Source organism: Callorhinchus milii, unplaced genomic scaffold, assembly GCF_018977255.1.
Source record: "Callorhinchus milii isolate IMCB2004 unplaced genomic scaffold, IMCB_Cmil_1.0 Scaffold9, whole genome shotgun sequence".
Taxonomy (NCBI): domain Eukaryota; kingdom Metazoa; phylum Chordata; class Chondrichthyes; order Chimaeriformes; family Callorhinchidae; genus Callorhinchus; species Callorhinchus milii.
The window spans coordinates 8,622,667-8,636,618 of NW_024704750.1; the positions used below are offsets into that span (position 1 = coordinate 8,622,667).

The window sequence follows — 13,952 nt, forward strand, 5'->3', positions numbered from 1 at the left end:
TCTCGTCTTAGCCTGTGACATCATTTTCTTTCTTAAACTTTAAAATGGGGCAGAATTATGGAAGATTCTTAAATAAAAATCAGTCCCAATTTTGGAAGCCGGTTTTCTGCTTTCAAAAAGAATTGTTGGTCAAGAATTTTCCACAGTTCCACCCCATTTTGAAGGGCTCCGAGACTCGACCACACATAAAGGGTTTTATATAATTGTAAGATGTTGTTGCAGTGTCTTAACTTTAAAGCAAAATGATCTTCCAGGCCAGGCTAAGGCCATCTGGGATTTTAGGCTCTCTGCTCTCTTCACCCAGACTGTCCTGTCTGCCCTCCTGACTTAAAGAGAGCCTGTGGCTGAGATGCACCGGTGAAGTGACTCACAATAACTGGAGAAGCAAAAAGAAATTGGTATTTGCAAATCAAAAGTTGTAAGTAATGCAACCAATCCAGTTTGTGAGTACTGGATAATAATAATAATAATAATAATAATAATAATAATAATTTGATCACTCAATCCACAACTGCTTGTGGAACACTGCTGTGCACAATTGGTTGCCGCATTTCATCTAAAAAATACAATCAATTCACTTTAGTGTATTCTGTGAAACGCTTTGAGACGTCTTGAAGATGTGGTAAAGCCCCATTTCAAATGCAGGGATTATTATTATTATTACAGCATCTTAAGCCCCGTTGACAGTGAATTCCAGCCATACTCTCCAGTGGGCATAAACTGTGGAACAGGCTGTTGTGTTGGCAGCCATGTCACGTGCTATTATGCACTCAAGCAGGACCCCACACTTCTGTAAGAATTTAAGCTATGCTGTACTGAAGACTGAGCAGACAGCTGACTCACATAAGCAGGTACATACAGTACAAAAGATAAAAAATTGTAGGTCACATTTGGGGCCAAGTAACCATGTGCCGTTTATGTCCCTATTCAACAGAGGGCCACTGAACACCAGAGCAGCAAAGTTTCTGCCCCAACATGACTGGCAGTCATTTTTGGTCATACTGTAAGCATTGATCCTTCAACATTGATATTTCATAAATTTGTTGTGTTATTTGTTGTAAATATCCCCTTCACTGAGCACATCATCATGCTATAGAGTGAGAGAGCCTGATACAATGTTACACAACATTTACACATTGTGGGAGGAGTTCGTAAGGTCTGTGTGATTAAACGCTGCTCAAAACATGCACAGTATTGTCATTTTTGACATTCATGACAGTTTTTTTTTAGGCACCTGAAACAGAACATCTGGCTCCGATTTGTGCTAATCTATAATTTATTCCATTCTTATTGGGAAGATAGCAAGATTGTTTTTAGTTTCAATCACACAAACATACCCATGAACAGACATTGGGAAAAGGAATCTTTCCAGGCCTCACTAAAACAAAAGTCTTTGAAGACAGACTGTATTGTAGCTTGACAAATGCAAAACTACCTGTCTGAACTGTACTGTTACAATACTGCAGTCACCAGGAAACAAATACTTCCAAATTCTTTTGATTGACAAATTCACGAGATTTCCCTGAATCCAGATATCAAGAACAGCAAGTAAACCTTTTTCACCCTCCAATAATCCGGCTTTCAAGCTGCTACAAGAATTTAAGCTTTGAAGTGAACAAAATCTAAATTAATTTGTAATGGAAATAGGATTGAGACAATAATTTCACATCCTTTTAAAAAAATGTTGCTTCATTGCAGAAATAATAGCAGAAAGCCCCAGCATTAATATCCATCCACCTGCCAAATGAATAGGAAGGCTTGCGCTACTCTCTTCTCCCTTACCTGCAAGAGCTTTGATCCTGGAACGCTCGAATAATCTTGCCGAGCTGTTGTCATTATCTAGTTCATCTTCATCAGAGAGTTCCCAGCGAGCGTTGATGTGGCTGTATTGCTGTTGGATTTCCACATTATCGAAATCTGTGGCTGATGTCATTGTGGTGGCTTCGGAGATTCTCTCCTCTCATTTACCACGGAATGAGGCCTCTGCAAGAAGAGAAAACAACTTTAAGGACACAGTGGTCACTTGATGGAAATATTCAAGGTGTACATCCTGCAACATGCCATTCCGTGTGGCTGTCCACACAAATGATCATTTTACACTGGAGGCTTCCTTCCATCTGTTGTCAGATAATGCAGCAAGAATGGTGCAAGCAGCAGTGCACATTCAGAGCCTATTCTGCCCAGTAGATGGAGGTATTGCATGCAAGAACCCACTGCAAAACATTAGCTAGGTACTGCACTTAATACAATTTGCCTCGCAATAAAGACGTCAGCGGCAAACTGTTATGCGTGTAACAAACCATGAAGAACAGTGACTGTCTAACAAAGGAACCACCTCAGGCAAATTAATGAAAGCTCAGTTCAGTTACCAAATCTTTTTTTTCCCCCGTTGTAATTTTATAGAACCACTTTCTTTCAAGGAACTTATTTTCAGAAAATTCCTTTGGGGGTTGAAACTGGCTAAGTATAATTGTTAAGCAGCTGTGAGCTCTATACTGGAGCTGCTGTGGACAGTTCTGCATTTGTACATCAAAATGAACACAAATGCACCTGCATTCTGACTGCCTGCCAACACAAGCTGTGTGCCTCACGTGGACTCAATAGGTTTTGTGGACTCGATGCATGTGATGACCATTTGACCATACAACTTGATACATAACCTGGTCATGTGCTTTTTAAAACACTGACAACAGGAAGACTTTTGACAACCATCACAGAAAACTGCTTACTTTTTGAACCAGTGTGAAGTCTTTCATTATAAAACGCAAAGGCAAGGCACATCAAATACAAAAGCAAAGCTTTGTATAACAACATGATCTCTCTCACTCACATTCCAAACCATTACAACCAGAACTATTGCAACCAAATAAAAACAATGGACAAGGATGTGGGGCCCAGTCGGAGAATTAATAGCAGAAGAAAGACAAACACTTGATGCTAAATTGCTTATCGGTGAACTTGAGTTCAAGTCAATCTCAGGTGATTGGCTCTAGGAGCTGCGAATATCAGGAAATGATCAGAGTGACAAATTCTAATTCCCTAGCATTCCATAGGCTACCTTACAAGAGTTTATCAATGGAATTGGACTAAGTTTACACACTTGCTTTCTGCAGTCTCATTTGCCCCTATGTATTTGCTACTAATGCAACCCATTTGAGATGACTTCAGGATCACACCACAGTCCTTTAATATTGCTTTCCAGCCTTTCACAATCTCTTATTGACTCAGTTGCTTCCTCTTTGTTTGTCTGGTTATTGGTTTAAAGATAAAATCTCTTCCCAAATCTGAACTGGGGTCCATTCTTCTTCTTGGAGGCTGAACCTGATGCAATTGTGCTTATTGAAGAGCATTTACTAAAGGGGGTGAGGGGACGGCTTTCTGACCAAATAAGAATAAACGCTGCCAATGTATCCTCTATAACTTGCGTACAACCAAGTGCAATTAACAAAACAAGAAAGTAATTATCTGATAATACACCCAAAGTAATGCCTTATAATTCCATTGTAAACTTCGTACTTTTTTAAAAAAATTGTGTAAATTCAATTATTATTTAGCACGCTTCATGAACCAGAGGTAGACAAAAAATACTATTTCCACCATGAACCCAAATGAAATAAAACAACCTGTTATTTTGCTTTGATTAGAATGCTATGGGTACTTTTAATTCATCTGCACACATAGTTTTGTACAGAGCACATAATCCACCTGCAATTACACATGGCTAACACTCACTGTATAATTAAATCCAAGGTCATAGCAGTGGAAAGCAGTGTTGAACATTGCTGCCAGTTCACACTGAAGAGCACTTTCACATACAAGTGCACTTAAAATAATCCAAGCAGTTCATTTAAAATTACCTTCCAATGGAAATTGTTCTAGTTAAAGCTTACTAAGACTTTGGGGGCAGGAACCACAAAGTTCTACAGTTTAGCTAAGGGGACACATTGCCATTTCTACCTTATATAACAGTGGTGAATGAACTTGAGGTATCGAGGAGGGCTGCACATATCTTGATATCCATTACTAAACCAAGTAGACGTGGGGAGTGGGGGTGGCTGCCAGAGTTTGAAATCCCGCACCACAATTTCATTGGTAGCTTTAATATATGGGCAGGACACTGCGGATTGCATTCTTACACTCTGAAATGTCAGACGAACAGATTAACATCTTGGGGGAAGTATCCAAAAAATAACTAATCGCTCACAAAATATCTCTTCTGTACGAAACAATTGTTGCACTGAGATATTTGCTGATCACGTTAATAATTAAGTCATAAAAGAGCCACTGGGTACAATACGCATTCACGCTAAAAAAGAATTTAAATTGAGAGAAACTTCCCGGAGAGAATCTGTTTCTGGCTAACATGTGCAGATATGTAACGGTTGGTGATGCTGCGTTCTGTAACTGTCATGAACAGCGGTTTGCGATTTCTAGGAAAACGCTTTAAGGTGTGGCTCATTGATAACCGTATCACTGGGCTTACTGGCCATGCCCAGTATCTCAAGAGGCCAGCTGCAAAAGGTCTGTTGCAAACCCAACGCACATTTCATGCTGCAGAGTTTCTTTCCGCACAGGTTCACGACTTGGATCCAGAATTAGGGCAAGACCACTGCTGCCACACCAACTGCTGAATTCCTAGCTCCTGCCTTTAAATATCTCAGATAGTGCTCTATCAGCAACAGCTGTTGACCATCCCAAGTCCCTGCATATTTAACAGGGAGTGGCAGCATTGCAAAAGTCATTCACTCGGTCATCTTTAAGGTATGCAGCCATTTATTCTTCAGTAATTAATTTCAAGCATAAAGCACGTTGTGGTACCCATGTTGGTTTTGTACGCCACAGAGACAAAACAGCAAGGCCGCTTGACATCTCCAAACTGAATACAAACTACCACTTCACCAAGCTGTGCAGAGAGGGAGAAAACAAGTTTCTGCTGGTAAAAAGTCTGGATGGAATTGTACATTTCGATTGCAGAGAAAAGTTAAATTTTAAAACATTTTTCATTGTATGAGTGATCATAAATGGAATCTAAGATATTTCTGCCCAGAGTAAATTAGTTATCTCCTTTAAAGTGGGTTTGGAGAGATATGATGACATAAATTCATAAACTGAAAACTATGTTCTTATTACTAAAGAAATGGTGAATATTGAAACAGCTGCAAAGGCTAGACTGCACAGCTGGAGTTTGTTTCATCAAATCATTTGCTCAGGAAACACAGGCCTGCTTCAAGTCCCCAATCTGCTCCACCCCACCATCTGTGGGTGAACTTTTATGCATTCTGTGCCAGCTCTCTGGGACTCTATCCCAGAGTCCTTCCACCTTGCCTTCTCTTCAAAACCCACCTCAAGTCCTACCTTTTCAACCGAGATCTTCGGCGACTACAGTTCATCATGCCCATGATGAAGAATTTAATCTATGCAAATGCCAACACACTAAACCCTGTTTCCACTATCAATTTGATTTACGTCAACTCTCTTCAGGAGGCAGAGACTTGATTATCTTCAATAAAGGCATTGAAATTCAGGACATGCCTTTATGCTCTATAATTAGTTAATATGTTGTCGTGTTTTGCCTAGCGTCACTGCTATTTTAGTAACTGGGTCACTGTTTTCCCAACAGAAATACTTTGACAGCCAATTCCAGAAACACATCAAATGCTTCCGTCATCACCTCAACATAAAAGGAATGTCTCTGCCAACGTTTTCCAACTGCATCAAGGTGACTGGTAAAGCACAGCAAGAAAATTAGCTCGGTTTTACTGCAGTACCTCTTTTTGCAGCTATGCAGTATGGTCACTAAACCAACCTTTACTCTCCATAAAGATTAATGTTGGTGCTCAATGGTGTTTGTACGCATTAGAACCATGACAATCACAAAACCATTGTGAAATGCAATAGCAATGGAATGATGCTCCCTTAACATGCAACAGTGAACTGAATCACCTCCAAGCAATCTCATGGGTGTGTGGGCTATTCAAATAAAATACCCTCAAATAATTGGGTTAAATTTGTAGTACTTTTCCTTAAACACACATTTGAGAATTTTTTCGGTAAACTTTAAAAAAATTACATTTAAGCCAAAAATCATAGTTGTAAAAAAAACACTATTATTAAAAATTCAATTCACTCTGTAATTTAGTTATATTTGGGGTGGGAGGGGAATACTTTAAACTTAAAAAAAAGGGTTTGAAGGTATAACCTTTGGAAGATTTTTTTCTTCACCATGTTTTGTTTCATCTCCTGAAATTAAGGTTCAATTTAATAAAGAGGAACCGACCTTAGTAACAAGTCCTCACCTTTTCAGCTTTCATTTTACATGGATTCTGTGTTGAAAAAAATACAAAATGCCATTTGGTAAACAATTACTTCATCCACTTGTTAGATGGATGCATCATGTATAAAATGGATTTTGTTTCTCTCCCACTGGAAGCAACTGGACCATTTCTTTCCTGACGCATTGCACAGGTTTCCTTTCCTCCAGAGTTTTCACATTGAAAGATTAACTGCCAGAATGTAAACCAGTACTGAGGCTTGTAAATCAACATGAGAACATGTGATATGAGCTCTGAGCCGTTCTACCACCAGCGTGACAGAAAATCCATTCTCAAATATACAATGAATAAAACAAAATTGGGCTTGTGCCAAGCAAGGCAAAACAAAATCAGATGGTGGGGCAAAAATCATCTTGTTGATATCCAAGAACTTTTTTTCAGTTCAGTCTTGGTTTAAACTATAAATAATATACTCATGTTATCAAGGTGGTCCTCTACATTGCCACATGTACATGTGTAGCTGTTATTGAAAAAAAATGCATAAGACTTCAAATATCATTCTCCTGGTATATTGCAAAGTATACCGAAATATTCCATTATGTTATCTGAGCTTTATCTTAACTTGCTCCACAAGGAATTGAGCAACATCTTCCAAATTCAGTTTACATAGTGGTTAAGATTTTTTCTATCCGAGGAGTTCTACTGGTCTCTACAAACCTCCTGATCCATAAAGATGCCCTCAATACATTGAAAGCTTCTTTTGTTAGGACACGAGGGTGAGTGTGAAAAGAAGCACGTTTGATTTTCCTTACCAGGTGGATAGAGACTGATGCAGAAAACCTTCAAATATTGTCTCTACTTACGAAACACACCAAAAATCTTTCCGAATTCAAAACAAATTAATGTACTTTAGTTATGGTCAATCACGCAAGTTTTGACATTAATAGATATCACTAGAATGTGTGAATCCCTATTGTAAAATGTTATAATATATAAAGCCTGGCAGTCCAAAGCAATTCACACTTCAGTCATCACACCGATTTAGGTGTGTCATCTTGCTTAATGCATTTTGAAAATGGTGTTGACCTCCACTGATGAAATAACAGCCTTAAAATCAATATCTCCCTGAAACATTTGTCATGCTCTAATGTTATTGATCCTGACGGTGAAGATAATTATCTATTCGTCTCCCCAGCCAAACAAATTATGATAGCGACGAACTAAAACACTTATTCAACACTGCTCTTTATATATCTAGGGTATATATAGTTAAGACAAACAAGTTTCCAAAGGATCACTGCTACCAAAGAAATGCTTTCCTGAGATCCACAGAGCACATACTGTTTAGAAGGTTATCAAATTTTATATTTTTATTGCTAGCTAAAATACAATACTTTGTTAATAAAACGTTTTGACACCACTTGAAGTCATTTACAATTTAAAAACAAATTCAATATTTAAAGTTTTAGATTTTGTTTTGTACTGTTACAATATTGGTTCTGTCTGCACACATTGCGCATCTATGCTCCAAACTGATATGGTTTTTTTTACACTCCGTTCAAGGTGAAGATGAAACTGCTCCTGATTGTAGTTGTCGAAATGCAGTTGCACAAGAATTAGCAGTTCCATCAGATTGAAAAAGGAGCACCAATGAAACCCAGCATACAACTCCAAATCCCTGTGCCTCCAGAATGTCTTTGTAACAAACATATTTCCTGAAAACACTCATACGCTTTCTTTCAGTCCTATGCAGCAACTTATACTGACTTCACATTGAACTGTTTGAACATCTCAATCCACTATTAGTTGCTGCATTCTTGCCTTAAGGCTTCCGTGTCATATTTCTTTTTGCAATAAGTATCCTCATACCAATGAGCCAGTCACAGTATTGCTGAATCATAAGAAATTGTGTTCTAACTACTTTCCCCAAAATTGCTATCCAAAGATCTCAAGTGCCCTCTTTGCATCTCCTGCAGTTAGTTGAGTGTGTATGTCACTGATACCAGTCTACAGGGAACACAGTGGTTGTAAATGACTACTTTTAAGGTGCTTTAGGAGAAGTCTGCAATTTATCACGGTTTGAATTTCGGTTTCTCAGATATTTATGAATCATACAGCATAAACCCTACTCAGGTTTCCCACAACATCCCTTTTCCTTTTCTTACAGATATCCTGCCCACTGCCTGCAGCCCAAACACCTTTTCTCGAGTCCTGCTGAATAAAGCCATCCTCGTCAACAATGGCACCTAATGTTTTGCTTTGTTGCAAACATAAAACCAGGATCAAACTTTTCTCATTTCTTTCATCCCTCCGATCTTTCAATATCTCCATTATTCCCAGGTCAATGTTCGATATTGATCTTGGTTACAGTATCCATGACAGCAATCACCATTTAGTAATTCCTTGGCATTCTCATAAATAATCAAATAGAATAATGTAATAGAACAATTGAACCAGCTCACTACTTGTGCAATGAATCCAATAACCAGTAACAATATGTTTTTCCAAACAAGTAAAAAATAAATGCATGGCTCTTCAGCACACGATAATAATATGGACAAGGAGCAAAAAAATCTACAGAAAATTAAATGGTCCACTGTCCAAAAATTAGATCAGTATACAAAGCATTCTTTTTATCAGAAGGTTCCTATTATTTCACCTTTGCGCTACATATTTTGCATATAATCCCCCACGATTAGGTTTGAGGTGCAGCTCCCAAGAACAACTCAAATTCAGTCACTACAATCTACAGTATATCCTGTGAAACACTTCAAGATGTCCTCCCAGCGTGAAAGGTGCCATATCAAATGAAAGGATGTATTATCATTAACAATGGGCACACGATCAGGTTCTAGGACTCCGAAAACAGTTCATTAGAACAATGAAAATATGCCAGGCACCAGGATGTCTACTATCATATTTACAGCTCAACAGAATGAAATAATTTGTAAGAATTTCATTCAAATAAAGCCATGCAGCTTTTCAAGGTAACATGATTTGCAAGCAATGGACCTCGAGTTCACAATGACATTTGGGTGATAAACCTTGGTGAAGTGCGACTAAATCCAGTTTCAATTTACATATTGTTATTCACATGAAATTAAATGTTGACTCGAGTGCACCTGTAATTTTCCAATTGCTTAAAATAAACTCTGATATTATGCACGTATTGAGTACAATCCCCTGCTCAGCAAAGCTCTTGCTCTCTACACACCTGACAGATATGACAGACTAGCATTTTAAGCATCGCAGCCTAAAAATAAACAATATTTTAACAAGTAAATGACAGCTTTCATATTCTACGGTGGCTAAGCCTTGTGAGATACTCACAAAATATACTAACTTTAAGAAGAGAGAAAAGAAACTCTATATTGCTACGACATGACTTGTTCTTATAAACACCTAGTCTAATAGCCGTGAGAAGAAGTCCAAACAAGTTTTACTCAATGTACGAATAAATGGAGGGAGGTAGTTAAAACCCAGCATCAAAGCTATTAAATCCACTTAATAGCCCCCTAAGCTCGGAGTCCATAAATATCAGCACAATCAAATACAAAGAACTAAACCTTCTTGTTTACAAACTATTTAAAAACTTCTACTTGATTTCAGCACTACAAGTGACTAGTTGTTCCGTAACATTAAAACCGCTCAACTGAAAGTTCCTTAGTCATGCAATGCACTGATCGAGAACTCTTGAGGTACCATTGGAGAGTGGAGTGGGAATCAATTTGCACTGCTGCATTTATACTGCAGTGAAGTAAACTGAAGTGCTGTGGAAACCATTTCCTAAAGGTAATTTCAGCAGGAGAGCTCCAATGTGAATTGTGAAAGAACCACTGAAGTAACTTGGAAAATGCATCAGAAAACTCATCGATAAAAAAAACCTTCAAGACAGGTTTTTTCGGGTTTTCTCTCTGCAATTAAGACTCGTAGATTTAAATTAAGAAAAGAGGTTAACAGCTTGATCTGTGTAAATCTACCTTCAACTCTGAACAGAATGCACTTAGATAAACTTGTAGTAACATGTTAGTTTGATTGCATTATGACAGACCCTTGAAGCAAATAATAATAATCCTTACAATTAATCACAGTGCCTTATCAGGTTATCGAGAGTTCTCAAAATGCTTCACAGGATTCTACTCTGACGTGTAGTGACTGTATATTTGTAGACAAACATGACAGCCAATTTGTACACAGCTATTTCCAAGAAACAGCCATAAGGTGAATGAGCTTTTTTTCCCCCAATATTGGCATCAAATAGATATCAAATTGGGCTCAGAAATTACTTTTTTAAAAAAATTATAATATACTACTACATTTGGTACAGTGCCTTTTTTATCGGGAGGACGTCCCAAAGTGCTTCACAGGATATACTGTAAAGTGCACTGACTGTATTTTGTGCGCCAATGCTTTGAGACTGAAAGCTATTTTTGTTATTCTTTACACTTTATAATAATATATGACGAAGGAAATCACACCATCTGAATCATACAATAGGTAACACAGCCAGCTACCTGCCAACTTCATGTTGCGCAAACTAATAAACACCAAATTGGAATAGCAGTTTTTAGCACCACTACATCAGCCGTCCAGTGTTGTGAGATGTTGCTAAGCTGTCACCACAACACAGACATTTTCTTGGTCCAATTTCTATCATGGATTAAACCGTTAGCGTCATCAGATTGCTCTGACACATCACCTAAACATTTCATAAAATTTCATTCATGAGACTCAAATATTGCAGCTGTTGATCTCAATTAAATATTCACATGACACACAAAACAGATGGGAGTATTTCAACAGCTAGTCTTTTACAAACCTCACCAAAGAAAGGGAAGAAAATAGAGGAACTATGCCAAAAAGGCTCTAAATTAGGCATCAGAGTAAATATTTAATGATGGGTCATTTATATTCAATGATGGCAGATCCCATAGAATCATTTACATGGTTCATTCTACAAATAATGAAATGATCTGGTCCTGTTCAAGGAACATATTTCATGAAGTTTAGCAAACAATTTAGAGTAATCTGAAGTCAACTCAAACACCTTCTACAAAATTACTCAAAATATTCTCACATGCAATGTTAGGTTTAAGTCACACAATGGATTTGGAACAAATTAGATTATGTTTGCACATGTTATGTCACCCTTTATACGTTTGATTCTATTGTTTGATGGCGATGAACTGAAACACATGGTATTTTCTAGGTAGGTAAGAGCTAGAAGATCAACACTTGTGATACTATCAAGTTTCCAGTTAATTTTATTTTAAATATTTAAGCGGTCGGGTGTGTAAATGTTGATACTTTTGAAGTTGGGCTTATCCCATGTGGGCATCTCTAATACTCTGCCACGTAGGGAAATCCCACATCTTAGAGGCGTCCTCTAAAGGGGATTCCGAGCAGAAACAAAATATTGTACTTTTCCAATGGGCAAAAAAATTGGTGCATGAGCCAATCCAGTTTGCTCTTGCACACCTCCTGGTGGCCACGTACTGATTGGCCTCAGCAAAACCCTGGAAAGATTTCCCCATCTTCTCAGTTAGTTAATGATAAGTGGCGTGTCAAAACCTAAAGGGAAAATAGGGTAGGGGGTGGGGAGGAGGAGCAGAAAAAAATAACTAATGAATAGGAAGGGATAAAAATATATTCTTTAAAAAATTAATCCAAGCTTATCCTCACCAGTATCAATAAACTTGTATTATTGCTTTCAATCAATTATGTAGTATTAAGTAGTTCAACTAATTCCATTAGAGAATCTAATTTACCTCAACGCATGTTGCAACTACTCTCATACACTTAAAAAAAAGCTCCCTGGATTGCAGTTACTTGATACATTGGGTTTGTTATTAAAAGAGCAGTTTGGTTCAGATACATACGTTAGACAAGTCCCTTCTCAATGTTCCTGGTGCTGTTTAATCCTTCAGCCTTGTGTTCTTGTGGATCTGTGATGATTGAAGTGACCTACAAGTAATATGTGCCTGCCTTAATGTCACTGTGGGGGGGAAGGACTGGGTGTTGGCCTAGAGTGATCAGTCGACCATGCTGTGAACAGCTGCTGGTAAATGTTCTGAATCCTGGCATGAAGAAGTTATTATCAGTCTGCAAGAAGCTCCGATTTCTTCTAATGAGCTTGGGTAGTGAGTGCAGTGCTCATACGAGTTCAATTCCCAACTGTCAGGGATTGAAACACAACTCTCTGGCATTACAGAAATGTGCTTCTGCAAAAAGGCTTCACATTGGCTTCAAATGTAAAATCTACATTATCAATAGATGTGAACACTTCAAACAAATCATGTGTGTAGCACTTTATCATCTCCTTCTATCTGTGATGAAGTACCATATAAATTATTGATGAGTTTCAGCTGACTCACTGCATTTCATTGCTTGAGCTTAAATGACTTTGCCCATTATTTCTCCTGTTGTGAAAAAAAATGAATCCTTCATTTCATATCACAAGCAACATCTGCAGCAAAGAGCCACTGCACAGTTCTTAAATAGGAAAGGCCTTTAAATAGTAAACAAGCGCTGTAGCCAAGTTCTGGTTGTGACTGGCTTGTCTTTCAGGTGCACATATACAAAAAAAGCTCACAGAACACTGGAGAATAGCTCTGCAGTGTGGCACAACTCAAAAGAATTTTTGTTTTTGGTCTTTATTTTTTTCCTAATATCTGGCAGGCATCAATTCTGTTCTGCATGTGAAAAAAAGCTTTCAGTTTCAGTGTTTTTTTCAAAACAGAAGTATATCAAGGCTGTTTCGAAATTATCCAGCTTGAATTATCTTTCTACAAAAAATGAAGTAGAACTGATGTTTTTTATATTTATGACTACTAATGTTCCTCTCATTATTAATTTAGTGGTTAGCTTTTTCCACACAAATAAAGTTCCAAGTCAAACTGAATGAGGATAAAGATTTTGCCTTGTAATGACTCTTAAGATTGGCAATTCAACAATGCAGTCAGTGTACTACGAACTTCCCTCTAGTGCATGTGTTTCTTTGAACATTCTGTAGTCTGACTAAAGGTATTGCAAATTATTTCCTGTAGCCAAGCTGCAAAATAAATATAACCTTGCATTGTAGTATTTTATTATCTTGCACAATCTTAGTTTGATCCCACATTTGTTTCTCACCCAAAGGGGCTGTGATAATGTATTGTTTCCAACCATTAACACCCTAATTCTAACCCTAATTGGGCACAGTTTATGCATCAAGTATTAAAGGAGTCAGGGCATTCAGAATAGTAAGTAACCAATCGTTTCAAAAATAAAACCTACTGGAAACTTGGACTGCATAGTAAATTAATGCATTACATAGTCTTATCGGGGATGAGGTTTTATTGGTGCAGAGAGACCAGAGTAACTGGGACTGTTCGAAGGGCTTTTACAATTATTCAGGGTTTTCATAAAGAACACAGTTCTACTGATCAGTGAGTCAATAACAGGAGCGCAGTAATTTAAGGTAATTACTAAAAGAGCAAAGGGAGATTTTTTTTACTCACAGGACTCATAGAAATAGGATTTTTAGGTCTTGGAATGACCGCTCTCCTGGTTGGTGGTTGAGGCAGAATTCACATTAGCTTTCAAGCAGGAATTAGATAAATATCTGAAAACTAAAATTTGATATATTCTTCCCGTTACTCCAAGTGGGTTCAATGAGTCCATTGTCCTGGTCTCCAACTC

General features: G+C 37.8%; 1 protein-coding gene and 1 long non-coding RNA gene across 2 annotated transcripts in view; one reads left to right on the plus strand and one right to left on the minus strand.

Annotated features, from left to right (window-relative positions):
• The window catches only part of LOC103175225 (spectrin beta chain, non-erythrocytic 1), a 77,561-nt gene that overhangs the window by 55,979 nt on the left and 7,630 nt on the right, over positions 1-13,952 (minus strand). Inside the window, exon 2 of the mRNA XM_042338063.1 lies at positions 1,783-1,983. Within this exon, the coding sequence (XP_042193997.1) occupies positions 1,783-1,933 (151 nt within the window). The 5' untranslated portion in view covers positions 1,934-1,983. The remainder of the gene's footprint in view (positions 1-1,782; positions 1,984-13,952) is intronic.
• LOC103175226 lies at positions 4,508-9,422 on the plus strand. The gene is made up of 3 exons (XR_487446.2): positions 4,508-4,761; positions 5,621-5,719; positions 8,440-9,422. It is a non-coding gene; the product is annotated as an uncharacterized LOC103175226 (long non-coding RNA).